Source organism: Oculina patagonica, chromosome 11 (assembly GCF_052425735.1).
Source record: "Oculina patagonica isolate OP01 chromosome 11, crgOcupat, whole genome shotgun sequence".
NCBI classification, from domain to species: Eukaryota; Metazoa; Cnidaria; class Anthozoa; order Scleractinia; family Oculinidae; genus Oculina; species Oculina patagonica.
The window spans coordinates 12877941-12900280 of NC_135768.1; the positions used below are offsets into that span (position 1 = coordinate 12877941).

A 22340-nucleotide genomic window follows, 5' to 3' on the forward strand; every position below is an offset into this window, starting at 1 on the left:
CTTTAGGATTTTTCTCCTTCTGAGTTCTGAGTGCTGACTGGATCACAGTCACGAAAAATGACAGAAAATGCTAGCAATCTTTTCAAGAAAAAACGAAAAAAATGCTCGTTTTCCCAAAAAATGCCGAAAAAAATGCTAGCATAATCGAGAAAGGCCTAGTCTTGCCTATTGCTGGTTACGGCAAGAGGCAAGACGAGACACTTGCCTCATCTAGATTACAACCCAAAATTAAACACAAAATATGTTTAATTGGGAAAATAATCCCCAGTCGAACGAAAGTAATTTTTTGCAAGAAATGCCTCATAAAAGATGTTCATGAAAGAGTTTCAGAGCTTCTAGATTTCCAAATTTTCTGGAGGGCATGGCCCCAGAATCTCCTAACAAGATCTTGCCTCATCTATGCCAAAGGTCTGGTTACGGCCTTGCTGTATATGAAGGTTTTTCGGCCTTTTGCTCCGCATTCACATTTTGCAGCATTTTGCTGTTTTGAACGTTTGCAAATCCAATTGTTTAAGACAAGGTTTACTCCAAGGGACTTTAAAAGTGGAATATGTTTGTTCAATAGACCCACTCACTGAAGGAATTGATGCAAAAATAAAATTCCAGAAGCTTTTTAAAAGGTCTGTTTTTACAACGGACTACAATTTTACGTAATTATGTTATATGAGAAAATCATGGTGTCCGCTTTATCGAGAGTCAAAACAGTAAAAATTGTTATGTTGGTACCACGAAAGTGTCCGGAATTCCGTAACAGCGAGAGACCTTAATAGCTGGAGTCATTTACAGTCTACCCTCTATAGCTTCCACCGGGGATCTGAATTTTGTCCGTAATAGCTGGGTGTCCGCAAGGCGAAAGTTGATTTTTATATTTTAATTAAATTTTTATTTATTTTTTTTTTTTTTTTTCCTTTTTTTTTTTTTTTTTTTTTTTTTTTTTTTTTTTTAGGGAAAAGGTGGGTGGGGGTTCAACTCCCCTGGTAAGAAGGGGGGAGGGCATGATCTTAGGTTAGCCTCGTCTAGAGGGTGCCCCCCCCTCTTTTTTCTTTTTTTTTTTTTTTTTTTTTTTTTTTTAAATTGGGGAAATATCCCCTTTCACTGTAACGCCTGAATTATAAATACATTAAGATTTGCCGACATTCTGAGCACCAGGTTCAGATAAAGCCTGGATATGTTCCTCTGTCATTGAAGTGACCTTAACTAAGGTGTGTAATTATCAGTTATTGTTTAAAGATAATTTTTTAAAACCTTAAGATCGATAATATGCGCTTTCACGAATCATGCAAACTGGCAGCTCACTATCGACAATGCCGAGGGGGGGGGGGGGTGACAATGTAGAAGAAAAAGCAGAACCTAACATCAGTCCACGATTCGCATCATTCAGTGCAGCACCTAGAACGCATTGTTGATTTTATTTCAGTAAAATTATGAGTTAATTTTCTTCAAGTGTAAATCCTTCTCATCCCTTGCTTCCAGCACTTTTATGGTATTGTCGGCCCGAGATGAGGTATTGGGCAAATAACTGTGGCAACAAGTCAAGAAAAAAGACTCTCAAGCGAATTAAGAACCGGCTCTATGAGATAATTCACAAACGTTTTGGACCCATATAAAAGATCGGGATCTGGATAAAAATAGAACACGAAATTACATCATTTTGTAAAAAGGCTTCTTTTTGAAATATGATCTGGAACACCCCCCCTCACGCCCCTCACTTGTGGCAACAATTTGCAACGAAAAATAAAAGCAACGGGAAATTTTCATTAACACACACTGTACTGTGCGAATATCAGCCGAGCTCTTTCTGGTACAGGCCAAACAAATATAATTGAGTTATATTTAACAATTATTCCACTAGCGCTTTGGATATGAGATGGTAGATAGTCAACGAGGCATGTGGCGCCGAGTTGGCTATAACAATCTTATCTCCAACAAGCGCGAGTGGAATAATTGTTTTATTAAAAACATTGAAGAATTTAATATTTTAGCTCCCCAGCTGTTTTCGTTGACGCGTATCGGCTACCATTTTTGTGGTCGATGGTATATGAGCTCATATACCATTGGCTGTCAACCAATCAAAACGCAGGAATGGCAATATACCATTGCTAGTTTTTAATAAAAAAATAATTCTCCCAACATGGTCGCGAGCTAGTGAGAGTTAATAAGAAGTTACTTATATCTTTGGTGTCCTGTGTTTTGACAGCAGCTGGGCGAATCAGCAACTTGGCCAATCACAGCTTGCATTACATCATGAAAAGGTGAGCCATAAACACCATTTTAATAACTTGGGGGCATTTTGAGTTTTATTTTTCCGCGTTTATTAATAAACTTTTTTAAAATCTCGCTTTTAGAGTATTTTTTTGGGGCGAGAGAAATTTATTCGCGGAAATAAATATTAAAAGTTACTATAAAGAATTTTATGGCAGACCAAATTGTTAGCTACAACTGAATGGCCCGCTAACTATCTAATAAAAAAAGAAATCATGATAATACAACAAAATTCATTTTTCACATTTATTGACAGGCCACATTTTACATGACACAATCAAACCTGCAATATATAAGGTGTCTCCTATCTGATACATGTACATTGTGAAATGTTAGTTACACTTGTAACTGCATAACTTTATACTATTGTGCTAACTATACATCTAAGATAAGTATGTTTGCTATCACGAATAAGAACTTACGAAATAGAGCAATCATATAGGTATTTCAATGATTCAATACCAGCAAATATATAGGTTACGAATTGTTTGCTTAAAAATATATACAAAGGAACCGACGCGACTTGTTGTCATCATCAGGGTCGATGATGACAACAAGTCGAAACATTCGTTCCTTTAAAATTTATAACCTTTTTAGCCTTGTAAATAATATTTTTACCTTTTTTAGCGAACATTATGACAATTGTTTGCTTATTGACTAACTCTTTCTAATGGCACATGCATGCGTTTTAACAGTGAAACCTGCTTAGCCTGGAGTGCCAGAAATATTCCAAGCAAAGTAGTGTTGCTACCAATAGGGATAGCAAATAGTGAATTGGAGACTTTGCAAGGCAGTGTGACTAATATCTTTTCTCCAAACCCAAGACTTTCTCAGCCTTACAATCTGGCCTAGACTCTGGTTCACCTCACAATGAAGACTAAAATAATAATAATAATTTACTGCAACCCACAAGTAATTTACAAAGAAAATGAACATCTGCATATAATAACTTGAAAATATAGTGTAAAGAAACTTTCCAGATGCATTGCTCTTGTAGCCTGTACTTGATTTGACTTGTGGTTTCTGACATATTGTCTCTGATTGCAGTATAAAAAGCACATAAACATTCAGAAGTATCATGACAGCTAATATTGATATTAATTTGACCATTTTTTAGAATTCTATTTAAATTCTTTTGGGGCAAATCAAAATTAAAACAAAATCCTATCAATAATAATATTAATAATAATTTTATTATTTTCAACCTTAAAGGCTATAAGAGCATTTAATTATAAAGTGAGCATGCATGGCATTGGCCAATATTATTGCATTCATTTAATTTATGGATATACATGTAATGCAAAGCAACTCATGTTTTCTACTGTTAACAAAGTCACTTTGATTCATTTTGGGCACAAAAAAAGTTAAAAAAAAGAACCAAACTCTGTGTATAAATTTTTGAAATATTCTTAGTTAAATGGCTGAATCTTGTAAAAATGCATTTGTTTGAAAAGCAAAAATGTACCCTGTACTTAATGTACTGTTAAAATAACTTTTTAATGAGATTCTTTCAAGGAACTCTCTTTCTAAATTCTCTTTCTTGTCTATAAGACAGGAAGTTTTCTAGCAGTGAGAAGACTGTGATGTGTCTTCTCTCTTTTACTGCATTGTGCCCATCACCTTGCAATTAAAACAACCTGCACTAACTAGCCTCATCTATATATTACTATGTTAAGAATACAATACACTACATTGTAACCATATATTTAATATTACTATCTAATTCCTGAATTGTTTACACCTGGTCCACTTTGACATGAACTGAATGTCTATGACAAATGTCTAAGATTAACTCTGAGTAATGAAAGTACCGTATAACATAATTTTGTGGTGTTCCAGAAAATATCCATACCCCCCCAGCAATGGAAGAGTTTTAGTTTAACCCCCCCCCCCCCACACACACACACACACACACACTCCTCTGGAAATTCCTTTGTAGCAGTACATGTCCATGACCTTTCATGGGATGGGTAAGAGTATTTTCTAGAACCGCACATTATAAAATAATGAATGCATTCTCAACAGTTATTTGCATGTAGCTTTTACCACATGTCTAAGGCATTATTTATTACCTTTGTTATCCCATGCTCAAAATCTAAGCTCTCATTACTGATTGCAATACTCTTGCTGTAATGTCAGTTCTGAGAATTTGGTGAATGATGTTAATCAAGTAAACACCCTCTTGTTAATAATAAACTCCTTTGTTATCCTTGCATGTCAGAGGAGAAAGGAGAAATAAGTCATTGATCCTTCTACAATCAACAATGTATGGTTCAACAAAATATCCATGCCCACCCCATGAAAGGTCACTGGATATTCTATGGGTCAATAGAAATTCCAAGGATTGGTGGGGGGAGGGGGGGGGGTGGACTCAAAAGGCAAAGATTTTAAAGAAATGTAGGGAGCTTAACTGCAATTGACAGAGGGGTGGGGGCTTCAAATCAAAAAAACCTTCTATTGGAGGGGTATGGATATTTTCTGGAACAAAACAATCAACAATATTTAATTAACTAATGCATGGTAAGAGCCTAGATTTTTAAGAAAGCAAATTATTTTGGCAAAGCTAATTCATTAGCAAACTGGGCATAATTATTAAGTATAATAATAATAATATATGAAGTTGATTAATTATTACTGAAGTTTGTATGGTGTGATCATCCAGGTGAAGTAGTTGTGATAAGAGTCATCTTCAGAGTCAAGTGAAAAGTTGTTGTCAGTAGTTGATGTCATAAGTTTGTTCTATTGGAGCTGATTGGTCAGTTTAGCCATGATATTATTAGCTGTATAACTTTTGTAAAGTTCGCCAACAGTAATTGGACAGTTTTTTAAAATCATGGTTGAAATGTCAGTCACCAACAACAGTTCTTTTCAGAACTACTCTCGCCTGGATTACCACACTACATGAACTACTGATACTCCTGGGTTCAAACCATTTACAATCATATTATTATTGGAATTCAAAACTATGAAATACAGGACATCAGAGATAAAACCTTTCTTTTCAATGAAAGAAAATACTAATGACTGAAATGAATGGATTAAAAAATTGCATTGTTATTTCATTGTAAGCTACAATGTACCCACACAGAATAAAAAGGATTTTAAAAACCTTTATTCATGGCAGCATGTCATCCTCAAAAGTTGCTCATTTGGCCTAAATGGATAAAGGAAATTAATTCACAATGAGCTCAAAAGGAACCAAGATGCAAGCAACTGATTTAACTCTCTCACTCGTCTAAAACGACCAATGCTTACACTTGGAATGAAGCCAAGACCTGTGTTCTTATTATGATTAACAGTTGATTATCAAGTGAGATCTCGTGGTTTTGTCATAAGATTTTCCCTGAAAACCATATTGTTGTCAAGGGCAACTCACACAGTTTCTGTTGGAAACATAACACATCAGTTGACAGAGATGGGTCACTGGTTCATTCAATTGTCAAAACAAAGCACAATTGACATTCAAACTTCAAAGTATGATCAAATAGCAAAGCAAAGTCTGTTGTACAGCTACTGAAGAAAATAATTATTGACGCAAAAATAAATATTCCAGAAGACTTCTGAAGTGTGTTTTGACAAATAGTGAGCAACAGACTGCAATTTTCCGTAATAAAGTTACCGGTATATGAGATGTTCATGGTGTCCGTTTCGAGAGTCAAAAAAAATGTTTGGCAAAGGAGTCCCTAAGTCCGTAATAGCGGGAGTCATTTCTAGTCACACCTCTATAACTTTTGCCACAAATCTGGACGAGTGTCCGTAATAGTGGGGTGTCCGCAAGGCAAGAGTTGACTGTATCTTGCTTATGAACACCACACAAAACTGTAAGGCCACTGCATCTCAACACTAACTGGTTGCTCTAACAGTTTACTGGCGGTTGGTACATTTCTCTGACCCCCAGACCATGGACCACCACAATGGACTACCAAAATGGACCACCTTAATGAACTGTCAAATGGACTACCTAATAAACAACCCTGAAAAAAATCAAAGTGGCGGTGAGCCACTGAACTCGGACAATTGATTACGAAACAAGAATAAAAGTCCGCGATTTTGACGAGACAGTATTTACTGGTTTTTATTTTTGCAATTTGGACAAAAGATAGTTACAAACATTGAAAATATGTAAAAAAAAAAACCAAAAAACGTTTTGTGGGCCTTCATTTCGGTTAACCTACAATGCAGTCTAGTAAGCCTGTTTACTGTTTACAGCTCTTTTTCTATTTTCATGGCAAACACAATATTTAACTTAAAATTGGGAACTAAAGATTCAAGTTAACAGGTGGCCAAGTGGTTAGAATACTCGCTCGTGATGCGTTTGACTGCGGGTTCACTCCACTGCCTCCTGTTTTTTTTTAACCTTTTTGTTATTTTCTTATTCTAATCTACATTTTTTTCTTTTTTTCTTTTTCTAAGTGTCTAGTGCAATTATTGCATTCAGCTGTGCGTGCAAGTCCTGAAAACTCCATTTCAAGTCGGTACATTTTGTGCTGTGTGTCTTTTGAATTTCCTCCTTGACACTACTGGAAACAAAGACCGTTTAAGACCTCAATGTCCACTTTTTCTGCTGTTGTGTTTTCTTCAGATTTTTTTCTTTTGATTCTAGACCACAAAAGATATCTTTTAATTGTTAACAGAGAAAAAAAATATTGCCTTGAAAGAGCCTACAACAGACGCCATTTTCTTTGTTTGGTCAACCATGCATGAGTAATTGAAAATTGTTCGAGAGTTCGATTCTTAAATTTCTTTTCTGGCGGTGGAGTATTTCATTTATGAGCTCAAATTAAAACTTATAAAGGTTAAATGCTGGGTGTTTTATGCAAAATACATTATGAGGAAAGGAAAAAGGGCTTTCGGCTTTCATCGATCGACTGTTAGAAGACTATTTGAGCAGCGGTAATAAACATGAAATAAAAACAAGATGGCGGATCACAGTGAATCGATCAAAACAAACAACCAAGGGGTTACATTTCTTTCTACTTTTTTTCAGGGTTGTTTATTAGGTAGTCCATTTTGGTGGTCCATTGTGGTGGTCCATGGACTGGGGGTCAGCGAAATGTACCAACCCGTTTACTGGCACCCAATTCGTGGTTGGGTGCAACAGCAGCTGAGAAAGATCAAGAGGGATGGAAAGCTATTTTGAATGGCCCCATGCATCCTCCAGGTCACAAAGAGGTTAAGTATTTTAAAAATTAATGTACCTGGGAAGAGGGTGGTACATTTTACCAAGAAAAAAACAAGAGCATGCAGGAAAATTCTATATACTAACCACTCATGTACTTTTAACTGTAGTGACATCGGTTGGTTACTGCTGTGTACAGCCGACATCTCTAACTGGACCACTGGTCGGCCTTGAAATATCAATATTGACATCATAGTGGTACAGTGCTCTGTAGCAGACCCACTTGTCAGGAATATTCTGATTGGACACTTTAACAGCAATCACAGTGGTGTCAGAGACTAACACATAGGCCACGTCATACTCAAGCTCCGCAGTGGGTTTGTAGTTTTCTGGATACTCCATCCCTGGAGGGAGATCCAAGACACATGTGAGTGTCTGGGGAGCATCGGCTGGAATTTTGCTGTGGATGAATGGAAGCTGATCAATGTGCCACACGACTGCACCATACTCTGGCTCATACTTTGCTTTGCCAAGAGATACTGCAATAGAACACTTAGAATTCCTCAGCCTGCTTTTAATTGCTGCAGCGCGTCGCCCCGTACTGGATTTAATGGACTTCTCCCCTCTGAAGGCCTTTGATGTTCTAAAAAGGGGTACCCAAGTCTCAGGGATAGGAAATCTAAAAACCACATTGTTTCTCAAATACTTTGCCATCTTTGTCTCCTGGCAAACTTGTATTTCAGCTTTGAGTTCAATTCTTTGCTCACTGTGTACATTCAACACTGCTTTAACTTGGAGGGGGAGTGGCTTTTGATGATCCACTGGAAACCGCATCAGCTCAAACGTGCATGCATCTAGAGGATGGAATGTTATTGCATGTGACTGGTCAAATGTTGTGATATTGACACATTTGTGAAAATCACAACGACGCAGTTTAACCCAGTGATGAACCCTTTGTGGTTTTTCCTCTCCTCGCAAACGTGCCTCTTCCCTCTCCCTGAGAACAATATCATTCAGAACCAACTGGCATTCAGGGTCTCCAGTGAGAAAACCTCGAAACTTGATTAACACTTTGGCATTTTTCCTTAGAATGGTACCATCACCAGATAAAAGAACATTAGTCAGATCCTCAACATCAACAAAGACTTCATCATGGCGGTAAGTGATGCCTCTATCTCTGTAAGCTGGAAGAAGGCGAAGTGAATTGTTAAAAGATTCTAGAAGTTCTCTGATAACAATATGACTCGGGGATGCAATTTTAATGATAGTAGTCCCTTGTGCTGTGTGCTCAACAGTGCCGCGATGCCGCAAACTTCTTCCTTCAGTATACTTGACATACTCTAACTTAACTGTGTGAACTTTCGCACCATGCTCAAATGACTGCAACTTTGGTGCTGTGAACACAAAATAAGCTTGCAGTGGGATCTCTCGAAAGGGTGCAGATAATTCATATTCCTCAAAGATTTGCAAGGTTGTTCCTTCCAGCTTTATGACCACAGGCTTCCACTCACGAGATCCAATCTTGCGCTTCTTGTCAGGAAAGCGTAGAAGCATAGACCAAGACCCACTTGTTGTCAGCGACTTTTCTTCAAGAAGGGGTTCTTCATTTACTTGGGCAGATTGCTGGTCTTGACTAACTGGTTTTACAGGTCTTGCATCCACTTGATCTTGAGTGACACCCAGCTCAGGTTTGTTTACTGATTTTAAATTATCAACAGGGGGTCCTTGATGAGTAATGGTCAGTTGAGCGGTGGGATCTGAAACCAACAATGTCTTTGTGTCAGTAAGAGGTGTCGAGGATGAGATAGGACCTTGATTCAATGCCGAATGCGGACTTGCTGAATTCAATGCAGTGGTATCAGCTTGAAATGGATTTGTAGGGCTTGGTGCAGCAGGTGGTTTAAAAGGATTACTTCCTGAAGGAGGTGTTGCAGTTGTGAATGGATTTGGACTTGATGTTGTACCACTGAATTTAGTTTTACCACTAACATCCAACTCCAGCAAGTCTAAATTCTGTCCCACTGGGGCGCTAGAATCACCAAAAGTGACCCACGATTGCTGAACTGAAGATGTGGCAACGCTTGAATCCGCCTGTGGCTGCACGTGCTTTTCTGTACTTGAGTCATCGAATTGAATCCACGATTTACTCGCAAGTAAATCCAGTTCAGCCGAAGTAAACGAAACAGGAGCCATAACAGAGGTTGTTTCGCTTAAGGCTTTTCCACTTAGTACCTTTTCTTCTTGTAAACCGGCAGTATTTGTGGTCTGTTTCGTGTTATTAACCGCTAAATCCCGCTTTTGAATATCACTTCCAACAAGACGCTTACTCGTTTCCAAGTTACCATGAAGGTTTCCACCTAAATCTGCTTTTTGTTTGCTAACGTTAGACACTGCGTTAGAATTCCCTTCCTCGCCAAAACTGACCCACTTGGTTCCAACTTCCTCTTTATTTTGCTTCGTAGTAGAGATGTTACCAACTTGCGGCTGCTCAGAATTGCTTGTAGTCGAGCGGAGGGCGCTTTTGTCGATCGTTGAAGTTTGATGAACAATAGGAACAGCTGATTTCATACTGCTCGCAGTTGGCGAATGCGAATTGGAAGGTAGATTTGTACCGATTTTCCCTTGGTTAATGGACACAGAATTCGGCTGAACGGCTGAAGGTTCAGTTACAGTGGACAAATTGGAGATAATGTTTGTGGTTAATGCGGCTTGGGAATCAAACGCCGCCATGTTCGGGGTTGTCGTGGGTGTGTTTATATTCTGCTTTTTGGCGATCGAAGAATCTTCCGTTTTGTTACAAGCCTCATCTGTCGAAGAACCTTTATCGACGCCTTCCTCAAACGTAGTCCATTTTGCTGAAGGAATATTCTTTTCTCCAGCAAGCCCTTGATCAACAGCTGAACCTGAAAAATCACTCTCGCCGTTCACCTCGCCTCCAACACCATCTGCCTTTCTCTCTGATATATCGTTTGATTGAATAAAATTTTGCTGGGCTGACAGTTTACCTCTGTTCGATTTGGAAGGAGATTCGCGAACGCCCAAAGCGTTATCTGTAGCTTGATCGGTGGTTGTTTCCAAAAGATTCGAAGAATCAACGCGAGGTTCAAGATCAAATTGCTGTAGAGTGTTTATCTTACGCGGTGATGTCTCGGAGTGTTTGGATTTCTCCTCTAAATTCTCCCTAGCCTCAGTTCCTGTGACTTCATTCTCCCCATTAAGTGAAGAATTGCCTTGCTTTCTAAGAGCTTTTGGATCGTTAATTAATTCACAGTTTTCAGGAAGATGGTTTTCCTTCAGAGGCAACTTCTTAGGAACGGAAATCTCTTGACAATGGCCGTTAATTTCTCCATTCTCCTCATCGAAATTCTCCCATTTACCGCGGTTATCAGATTCAGGCGGAGTCCCAGTATTACCCTCCATTGTGTTACGCTATATAATAAATATCAACATAATTTTCAGCTCAACCAAAGAGAAGACGAGAAAACAGGAGACCTTCTGCGTCGTTGAAACAACTTGATGGCATGATGTCGAGGCGGTCAAAAAATTTCGTGTCCTCCACCCTGAGTATCAGTTTTGTATCGCTTCGATGTCTTCGATTTGCAAACCCTCAAGCCAAACTATACCATATATACGAACCAACAAAGATAATCAGTAATATATAGATTTAGGCACGCCTAAAAGCGGAGCTCCCCATTTATTTAATTTTCACTGGAGCTTACAATGTTTTCATTCTAGTGAATAAGCGGCCAAAGTACTAATGTTTATGGCGGTTTATAGGTGCAAGACAAATTTAAATAGCTCACGGTTAAACTGAATGTCAGCAGTACGACAAAAATAATAATCTTAAAGCGGGGCAAAATCATTACTCATGGCACGAAAAATTACTTTAGAGTACAGTAAATTATCTGCTTTCTAGCAATAGAAAATAGTTTCGCGATCCTGTTATAGTCTCGCAGCAGTTTAGTAGACTCCACAATATCTATTACATTGATATAGGATATATTCAACGTGCAGCACAGAGTCTGTCGGATTAGCTCAATCGGTAAGGTGCCAGTCTGCGGCTCGGGAGGTCGTGAGTTCAAATCCCAGAGGGTCAAATTTTTTTTTTTTTTTTTTACCCCGTAGCAATAAAATGGTTTGTTTATTATATCAACCCGATTTAGCTTTCGAATGCTCCTTCATGTACGATGCTGGCTTTACAGATAGACACGAAAGTCATCGATCGATCACAGGCAGACCACCCTATGTGTTCGTGGTTAATTATTGTTGTTGACATGAGACGAACAAAAGAAATTTTGAAATCGATAAGGGCTACTGAAATAAAGCTTTAGAAATAAAATATCTAAACTACATTTCGCTCTAAATATCTCAATAAAGTTTAATGAAATGTTTATCGACTCATGTGTTGTATTTTTTCGCCTGCGCGGGCCGTTTTAAGCGCTTTTTTAACTGATTTAGCCGGCCGAAGGCCGGTAAGAGAAGAAAGAGGAGACTCCTCTTTCTTCTCTTACCGGCCTTCGGCCGGCTAAATCAGTTAAAAAAGCGCTTAAAACGGCCCGCGCAGGCGAAAAAATACAACACATGAGTCGATAAACATTTCATTAAACTTTATTGAGATATTTAGAGCGAAATGTAGTTTAGATATTTTATTTCTAAAGCTTTATTTCAGTAGCCCTTATCGATTTCAAAATTTCTTTTGTTCGTCTCATGTCAACAACAATAATTAACCACGAACACATAGGGTGGTCTGCCTGTGGATCGATTATGGCTCTCAATGTCCACTTTTTTGGCGGTCGATTACTTTCTACACGTAATTTTCAGCCACATTTTGTTTCATTGCTTCTTGTTTTTCTTTTCAAACCTCTTTAAATTTCAAAGGCCGCCTTTATAGCGGAGCTCCTTAGCGGCCCGTAAGGGCCGCAGAGCGGAGCACCATACCCATAAAAAAAAACACATGAAAAAAAAAAAAACACATGAAATAAAATAGGAAACCTATGCATCCGAGTTTTCATGGTCATCATGGCTAGCGGCATGCCTCGCGGGCGCGTACGGCGTACGGCGTACGTACGGTGTTGCGCACATCCGGGATCTTGAAAGGTCTCGGCTTTTGTTTACCGAAGAGCAACGTGAAGCAGAAAAAGAAAGACAACGGGAAAGACGAAGGAACAGTACCGAAGAGCAACGTGAAGCAGAAAAAGAAAGACAACGGGAAATACGAAGGAACAGTACCGAAGAGCAACGTGAAGCACAAAAAGAAAGACGACGGGAAATACGAAGGAACAGTACCGAAGAGCAACGTGAAGCACAAAAAGAAAGACGACGGGAAATACGAAGGAACAGTACCGAAGAGCAACGTGAAGCACAAAAAGAAAGACGACGGGAAATACGAAGGAACAGTACCGAAGAGCAACGTGAAGCAGAAAAAGAAAGACAACGGGAAATACAAAGGAACAAAACAGAAGACCAGCGTAAATCTGAGAGGGAACGGCAACGGATAATACGAAGAAATAGTACAGAAGAGCAGCCAAGTTTACGCGGGGAGCAGCAAGAGGCGAGAAGATTTTCAGGTAAATTCTATATAATAAAAATTTTGAATTTATTAGCCCGGCGCGTTGTGAACTTATCAAAACTTAGGGAGTAGTAGAGAGTGAGTTTTGTGACATCATTTCACAATACTACTGCGGACAAAAGATACAAAATGGCTGCTGATGCTAGATAATGTAAATCTTCCGCTTTTTGGAAGGACAAGAGCCCATCTTTATTGTAGCAACGGACTAACAAAATCCCAGAGAAAGCTGTGTGCCTAAAAACAGAATCTGCTGCGCTAATAGAAAAGAAATTCTGCATAATTTGCCCATTATATAAGGATTTTCGGACCTTTTGATATGGTGAATGCTTAACGTTTCTCGGAATTTGTCAAGCACTTTCACGGAATTGACGGTACAGTAACCTCTCGTTTATTTTGTAGATTAACTCTTTTCTATTTATTTATGCGTGTTACGTTGTGAATTTATCGAAACCGAAGGCCATGAGCAATCGATGAAATCCATGATCAATATTGCAATCGAAATGAATAAATCAATCAGTCGGTTGATATTGATAAGCTTAATCAAAACAGAATTGAAAGGAATTAAATTTTGTAATTTTTCACATCATCGATTTTCATTGTCATTATCCACAACAGATTCATAATAATCATTGATCGATTTAATAGATGTTGTAGCATATTTTCATGCTTTTATATTTACACCAATGTCCAGCATTTCTGTTTTCACTACTAGACATTTGTGTCTTTGTGTGTTGTCTGCCTGAGAATCATGATAGCAAAGAAATTTCACATGAAGCCTTCCCTTAGCTTTGAAATTCTAATCTTCAAGAAGTATAGACTGACTTAAGCATTACATCTGATTAGGTCAATTACAGTTCCGCTATTGGTAATTAATGAATTTATTGCTTTTTTTCCTCGCAGAATGTCGTTCCCAAGGTGAAAGTTATGGTGTGGATCATGTTGCTGGAAATGTAAACCCTGTCGCAGTGACTGCAACAGTGGTAACTGATACAGGTACTGTACATGCCATGTATACATAAGTTTAAACCATGAATTTTTGTTGATGCTATATCTTAGATACCGGCATCTACAATGCGATCATGTTGTAATGTAACAGTAGAAGCTTCGGGAGCCAATAAGATGACGAATAATGCATTTGATTTATCATTGTGATCAATCAATTCAATTTCAATGGACCTTAAATTGGTTTCTAGGTAGTCGTCTTTTCCACGAGTTCGGATCGATTTCAACGACCGTCAATGGCCATGTTGTTTTTCCTTCTCAACATAAAAATATTTACCTCTCCGGTGGTTAAAATGTAAAGAAGAAACACCAGTCAATATCCAGGTGGCTCCAAAGCGGAACATCGTGAATTACAGAGTGCTAAAACCTTGCTGGTGAAGGATTTGTGACGGCAACAAGGCCGTTTGTCTTGCGCTTTGGCACATACGAATGTACTTTGTATGCAATTAACACATTGTTTACGGACTCTGTATCCAACTTTTTAAGACTTCAGTATTGCAACCAATTTGGACTTACATTTTTGGAAGGATCGGTAAGCTATCAAGTGAAAAAATTGACGGCAAAAACCATCTGCTAAAATCAATTGAAAGTTTTGCTTTAGCATGAATATTGTAAATATTTAGATTTTGAAATTTAGATGCTTGGAAATGCTATTTTCGACGTTTTCCTGACAGTATTTGGGCCTAAATTTATGTTTATTAAGACCGTTCTTTTCCTCAAAATCTGAGTCACTGACTTTAAGAAAAGGGCGAAATGACAAATATTCAAATGCTGATTTCAGTTTGGTACATGCGAAAGCCTGGGGTCTAGTCTTGTGAAAATGTCCCAGGCGTTCCACAACTCTTCGATCTGCTTCGAGTTTTCATACTTCCACCGAAAGGTTAACACGTTTAAAACTGCAGAAATGTGCCTTTACTTAGGCTCAGACATTTGAGGTGGATGTTTTACAATTATTGTTGCGGAATCTGATCATTATTTTAAGCTCGCTTCTTGCTGGATCCTGTTCTGTGAAAATGTTGCAGGCGTTACATGATTCTTCGATCAACTTCCATCGCGCCTGGGAAAGGTAAACACATTTTAAACTCCTGGAATGCGTCTTTATTTCGACTCAGAAGTTTGAGGCGGATGTCTCACAATTTTTTTGTTGGATCTTTTCCTTATTTTGAATTTGGGGTGGAGCAACTTCAAATTGTGAAAGGAATAAAAATTTCACATGAAGCCTACCCTTAGCTTTGAAATTCTAATCTTCAAGAAGTATAGACTGACTTAAGCATTACATCTGATGAGGTCAATTACAGTTCCGCTATTGGTAATTAATGAATTTATTGCTTTTTTTCCCCGCAGAATGTCGTTCCCAAGGTGAAAGTTATGGTGTGGATCATGTTGCTGGAAATGTAAACGCTGTCGCAGTGACTGCAACAGTGGTAACTGATACAGGTACTGTACATGCCATGTATATGTTGTGGTTCAAATTTATCTTTGGTTGAATTTTTTTAAACCAGTTTGATTTTCATATTTCATTGTCTCATATTCATTAACATAATCTGAAACAATGGGAAATAAAAATCAAACTGGTTTGAAAAATTTTAAACCAAAGATAAATTTGAACCACAACATATACATAAGTTTAAACCATGAATTTTTGTTTATGCCATATCTTAGATACCGGCGTCTACTACATGTATGCGATCATGTTGTAATGTAACAGTAGAAGCTTCGGGAGCCAATAAGATCATGAATAATGCATTTGATTTATCATTGTGATCAATCAATTCAATTGCAATGGACCTTAAATTGGTTTCTAGGCAGTCCTCTTTTCTTCGAGTTCAGATTGATTTCAACGACCGTCAATGGCCATGTTGTTTTTCCTTCTCAACACAAAAATATTTACCTCTCCGGTGGTTAAAATGTAAAGAAGAAACACCAGTCAATATCCAGATGGCTCCGAAGTGGAACATCGTGAATTACAGAGTGCTAAAACCTTGCTGGTGAAGGATTTGTGACCGTAGCAAGGCCATTTTTGTCTTGCGCTTTGGCGCATACGAATGTACTTTGTATGCAATTAACACATTGTTTACGGACTTATCCAGCTTTTTAAGACTTGAGTATTGCAACCAATTTGGATTAATATTTTTGGAAGGATCGGTGAGCTATCAAATGAAAAATTTGATCGCAAAAACCATCTGCTAAAATCAATTGAAAGTTTTCCTTTAGCATGAATACCGTAAATATTTAGATTTTGAAATTTAGATGCTTGTAAATGCTTTTTTTCAATGTTTTGCCGGACAGTATTTGGGCCTAAATTTATGTTTATTACGACCGTTCTTTATTACGTTCGTTCAGCTACTGGCCCTTATTGACAGCACTGATTATACAGTCATTGATTTATTTTATACATTTAAGTGAACAATATATTCAAGGCCAATTCAACCTGTGTGCCCCTCTCTTTCACTAAGTATTAACACTGAGAGAGAAATATTTCTGATCAGTTATTGTCATCATCCAAATAATAATGATAATTGACATATTTTTGCACGTATTTGCTAGAAATGTGCTATTATGGTGCAGATGAGTTGCAGAGGCCTGAGGATTTGGAAAGGATTGCATCAGATAAAGGATTCTTAATTTCGGAAAATCAAGGTTTGGGGAATTGTATGTTCTATGCACTGGTGGAGCAACTTCAAATTGTGAAAGGAATAGAAATTTCACATGAAGAACTGAGAGTGAATTTGGTGCAATTCCTATGGCCTTTGTGTGGTTATGAAAAGCGTCTGGTAGTTTAAAGCGTTAGAGAAATCGTTTGAACTGTTTTCACAGGCCGTTTTAGTCGTTTGGCAAGCCATGCCACTTCTTCACAGGACTTTAATAATGATCTACAAGGCACGTACCGACGAAACAGTTCGCGAAAGAACAATTTTTTTCTGATAACATGCAACGTGAACAAGAAAGCAAGAAGCAATTGACCCTTGAGACTTGGTAACCCCACCCTGCCACTTTAAGAACGAATATAGAAGTCATATTTTTATTTATCTCTTCCATCAACAAGTTTCCTCTTATCCCCCTTTAAGATTTAACCATCCCATAACCCCATAGACAGGATCCCCCCCCCCGCCTAAGGATAAATTAGGGAGGGTGAGGGTTCTAACACCCCCTAACCCCTCCCTCTCCACAATGATTATCATTCTCACTTCTTTCATAGATCACGATCTCAAATGTTTTCGCTGTGGGGGGGGGGGGGGGCACAAGAAGTATCTTTGCCCAACCCCCCGGCCAAGGCCAAAAAGGCCAAAGAAAAAAAAAGGTATTGTTTAATTTATATCCAGCAGTTGTTAGAAAACTTATTAGTAGGAAGGATTAATTGATATCAATGTCAATAAAGGCCAGTAAGATGTTGATACCAAATACCTAAAGCTGATAACAAAGGCCCCATGCGAGGCCCCTTTTCCTAGGTGGGTCTGGGGCATTCTTTCCCAGAGAATGCAGAGAACTTGAAATTTAGAAGATCGAAAATGCAATTTCATTTCCAGCATTCTGGGCATAAAAAAATGATGTTGATCATGTGTCATGTTGTATATAAATCGCTCACTATCTTTTGTCGTCAAACTATTTTTTTTTCTTCTTCTCATGTCTACAAACAATTTATTTGAGCATTTTTGCATTTGCAAATAACCTTTCTCAGGAGTTTTGATCCTCTCCTCCAAAACAAAAATAATGGCCCTTCCCTAATTAAGAGATTTTGACAAAGACAAAACCCCCACTCATGACCACACGTAGCATGAGGTCGCATGCGGATTATTAAATTCATGCAAGAACTGCAGATCTTTTATGATGTTTTAAATGTCACACAAGCACTGAGGATAAAACACTTAAATAATAAAAAACACCAACATTATGCTTACATAAGAATACCAAAAACTCATGAAACTGAACAAAATACTTAGTACCCATATTTTGGCCAAAAAATACTGCATACCTTGGTTAAAAACACCTAAGATACCATATACTCATGTGTTATTTAAATTTGATTTAAATGTAATTAAAATCATAGATCCAATTCTTTGTCTGCTCATTGCCTTTTGTTTCAAATTATTCACTTTTTTTTTATTTTAAGTACACTACTTTACTTTACTTTTTTTTCTTTTTCTGCAGAAGAAAACCCACCACAAACCGGGAACGGAGGAGGGAAAAACGTTTTCGTTATTCATAACCATTGAGCTGTAGAGGAAAATGATATTTTTGTTGAATACGTGAAGAAATTAAAGTCTCAACAGTTTGTTGAAAATTCTTGCTTTGAGTCTTGTTTATATAATAATTCGTGGTTGGTTATTGATGTTTATCAACGATATACTGTCATTAAAATTAGCAGCCAACTAGAAATTAATACCCCCCCCCCCCCACCCGACCGAGGATTTTTCTAGTTTGACACCCCAAGTATAAAGGCGGCCTTTAAAATTTAAAGAGGTTTGAAAAGAAAAACAAGAAGCAATGAAACAAAATGTGGCTGAAAATTACGTGTAGACTGAGTAATCGACCGCCAAAAAAGTGGACATTGAGAGCCATAATCGATCGATGACTTTCGTGTCTATCTGTAAAGCCAGCATCGTACATGAAGGAGCATTCGAAAGCTAAATCGGGTTGATATAATAAACAAACCATTTTATTGCTACGGGGTAAAAAAAAAAAAGAAAAAAAAAACTCGACCCTCTGGGACTTGAACTCACGACCTCCGGATCCGCAGACTAGCACCTTACCGATTGAGCTAATCCGACAGACTCTGTAATGCACGTTGAATATATCCTATATCAATGTAATAGATATTGTGGAGTCTACTAAACTGCTGCGAAACTATAACAGGATCGCGAAACTATTTTCTATTGCTAGAAGGCAGATAATTTACTGTACTCTAAAGTAATTTTCGTGCCATGAGTAATGAATTTGCCCCGCTTTAAGATTATTATTTTTGTCGTACTGCTGACATTCAGTATAACCGTGAGCTATTTAAATTTGTGTCGCACCTATAAACCGCCATAAACATTAGTACTTTGGCCGCTTATTCACTAGAATGAAAACATTGTAAGCTCCAGTGAAAATTAAATAAATGGGGAGCTCCGCTTTTAGGCTCGCCTAAATCTATATATTACGGCCGCCTTTATACGGCCTTCTTGCTTCACTCTTTCTACCATCAAACTATGGCCGCCATGTTGCGCGACTCCGTACGTACGTATGTACGCCGTACGTACGCGCCCGCGAACCATGCCGCTATCCATGTTGACCATGAAAACTCATTTCGATAGTGTTCCTTCTTTCATGGTTATGGTGCTACGCTTAGGAGCTCCGCTAAAATAGCACAGAATACTTTAACCCCTATCCTATACTAAGGAGAATTTCACAGCTGATCATTCTTTATTTAACAATGCCTTTTTAAAGAAATATTTTTTTTCTTCAATTATCAAAGTTTTTTAAATGAATGAGGACATAAGGAAATTAATTCGGGAGTAAACTTATGAAAAAAAATCCTAGAAAACAGACCATTTTCATGTTGCATTTTCAAATAATTATTTTCTGAATTATTTCTAATTCATTCCACGGAAAGAAAAAGCTAGAAAAGCTCCTTCTTTTAGTTCAACGTTGTGAAGCAGGCGGAAGTTTGTCGTAAAAACGACAACGCGATTTGAATATCAACTAATTTGAAAAATGCTTGAATTAGGAAACTGAGAAAACTATTGTGAGAGAGGTTTACATAAATTAAAAACCATTCAGTTGTTTCAAGAAGCGAAGTACGCTTAAAAACTGTTAACTCAAATTTGTTTTCAAATTAACTGTAAAATTGAAAAGTGTTTTTAAAGTTAATTTTTTCCGCGAAATGATGAGATGATGACTATCGAAGGATGAAGCAAACCACCTGCTTTAACTCAAGAGGCGAGAAAAATAATTCTGCAGATGTTTTGAAATCTGTCATTCCCAGGCTCAAAATATTTATTCTCTCAACTCATAGCTTAATTATTTTTTAATGTTTGTTAAGAGAATTTGGTGGTAAATCAACATTATTTCGCCTTGGAAGTCGATGTCCTTTTCACTTGAAAACCCTTGAAAACGAAAACAATTCCCGCGACCCGCGGGTTGGCTCTCGCGTGACTGGTGCCGGTTTGGGTGTTTATATGAACCTGCGTTGAGAAAGTGCCTGGTCAGCGTTTCACCAAAAAAATACAAAATGGCGGACAAGAGGTGGCGAATATAAACTTGTATATAAAATTAAATTGAGGTATTTAATGTTTTGAGCACAATGTTACATCGTTTTGCATCAATAAGAAAAGAAATATTGATACTGATTTATTTTTTTTGTTACCATACAGTGAACAATTCAATAATCCTGAACATTTTGTGACATCAATCAACTTGAGACTGTCAGGCCTGCCGAATCACATCATGAATTAGCTAAGTTTAATAAAATCATCATGGCTTCAAATTGCTACCGTTGTAGCTGTGTTCGTTCTTTTTGGATGACAACAGTGCGTTTCATCGTGTCACAAGAGGAAGGAATTCGTCGTAAACGTCGTTTGGTGTGGGGAGTAATAGTTTTACTGCTGGTAGATGTACTTTGGGTTGGCTCATCTGAGCTCACTGATGTAAGGAACTTCTCTTTAATAATGCACGTATTACCAACTTTTAATAGTGTAGAAAGTAAATACTGCCAGGAAGGGCGATTGTGCATGGAGCAAATTTGGTTATTTTCCCAATGAGCGAATTTAAAACCAAAATTGGTTAGAAACAAGTATTGTTTTCTCTGGGGGGCTGCCCTTAGCTTTGCAAAACTCCATCTTACAACTTTCCTGAGATTCCAGTTACACCGGACAGTATTATTTGCCATGGAAATGCAGTGACCTAATGGTTATTGTGATGGACTTGCAGTCTGGGGTTGTCTTAAAAATTTATGACAAGACACAACTTTTACTGTGTCTTTCTCCATCCCAGGACTATAAGTGGATCCCTGGTAAGCTGTATATTGAATTGACAATATTATAGGGGTGATGGGATGGGGCCTTATGCATCCCATGGAGGTAAAAAAGGACAGATGACGACGATGATGGGATGGGGGGAGGGGAATAGAGGGGAGGGGGGATGACTTAATGATGAACTAGCATCCCTTGCTGTGAAGGTGGAAATACTCCAAGTTGCTTCTTGTGAGATAAACCAGGATAAGCTCAAGATGTATGAGCTACATGTACAACTTCACCTTTAGTTAGTAGCTATTATTTGGGCCATCTGAAAACAATTGCATTTATATCTCCCTGCAATCCCTAGGATATTCTTTAAGTCATTATGCAAGATTGTTCTTCTGCTTAGCCTAGTGATGTGCAAACATTTGTAAGTTTTTTGTTTTTGGATGAATCTTTACTTGGTTTAAGATTTCAGAACTCATTAGGTCTGGGTTGGGATTTATGGTGTTTTCAAATAAAATATTGTGAATAACTGGGCAACTACACAATCGTCTATTTCCAAACTTAATAATTCACATCTAAACTTCTCTACCAGATGGCTTAAGGCATTTCACTAAAGCAATTTCTTTATACAACTGGAGGTCGAGTTTAATATTTTAGCTAACATTGGTTATTTTCTTAACTTACTATCATAGTTTATCTTCAAAGATGAGGGATTTAACAAGCCTTTTTTCACAACTTATGTCAAGACATCCTCATTTATGATTTATTTGACTGGATTTATATTTTATGAGCCTTGGAGATTACTCTGCACATGGTCATTAAATCAAACATCTTCTAATGTAAGTTGTCAGTGTTACTGTTTGATTTTCTTTTTTTTTTATCATTGAATCAGATGTAAATTTTTGTGAAACTGGCAGTAGTTTTTGCTCAAGCCCAAAGGGGAAAGTTAAAAGGCATTTCACTTCTTAAATTTCCTTAGGGCAAATTTTTTAAAGTCAATAAATGATTTTTTGTATTCAATATTATTTTAAATAATTTTATTTTTTGTTCCTGTTTGGATACTGTTTAGTCCATTGACCAAGTGATGTTAAATCTGAGTCAGGTTGTTGTGCTGGCTGTGGGGTTACAGTTTATTGGAAGATGTGAATTGAATATGTGTTATTTTATATGTACATGTATCAGAAAATCACTTATCAATCACAACAACATCAACATACCGTAATTATAATACCAGAAATAAAGTCAATCTCAGACTCCCCTGCATCAAGAAAAATTTGGGGAAAAAGAGAACTGCCTATCATGCAGATAATGATTTTAATTTTCTTATCCAGATTATACGAGACTCTGACAATTTAAATATTTTTAAGCGGCAGGTTTTTAATTTCTTAATTTAAGTGTTTATAAAATTCTTATTTTAAGTCCTATGTTAATTTTAGTTTTTAGTTTT

General features: G+C 37.5%; 3 protein-coding genes across 3 annotated transcripts in view; 2 read left to right on the forward strand and 1 right to left on the reverse strand.

Annotated features, from left to right (window-relative positions):
• LOC144630318 (uncharacterized) overlaps window positions 1-10972 on the reverse strand; it is a 63333-nt gene extending 52361 nt beyond the window's left edge. The window contains exons 1-2 of the mRNA XM_078488665.1: window positions 7529-10972; window positions 5281-5416 (exon numbers count right to left, since the gene is read on the reverse strand). Coding sequence (XP_078344791.1) covers window positions 7565-10801 — 3237 coding nt within the window. The 5' untranslated portion in view covers window positions 10802-10972 and the 3' untranslated portion in view covers window positions 5281-5416; window positions 7529-7564. The remainder of the gene's footprint in view (window positions 1-5280; window positions 5417-7528) is intronic.
• Window positions 1-22340, forward strand: part of LOC144630360 (solute carrier family 35 member F5-like) — a 41395-nt gene that overhangs the window by 1225 nt on the left and 17830 nt on the right. Inside the window, exons 2-4 of the mRNA XM_078488720.1 lie at window positions 1126-1202; window positions 20306-20578; window positions 21586-21732. Of these exons, the coding sequence (XP_078344846.1) occupies window positions 20408-20578; window positions 21586-21732 (318 nt within the window). The 5' untranslated portion in view covers window positions 1126-1202; window positions 20306-20407. The remainder of the gene's footprint in view (window positions 1-1125; window positions 1203-20305; window positions 20579-21585; window positions 21733-22340) is intronic.
• Window positions 10906-18234, forward strand: LOC144630842 (uncharacterized). The gene is made up of 6 exons (XM_078489197.1): window positions 10906-10945; window positions 12502-12948; window positions 13851-13943; window positions 15297-15389; window positions 16500-16592; window positions 18102-18234. The coding sequence occupies exons 1-6, from the start codon at window positions 10906-10908 to the stop codon at window positions 18164-18166; spliced, it is 831 nt and encodes a 276-aa protein (XP_078345323.1). The 3' UTR covers window positions 18167-18234.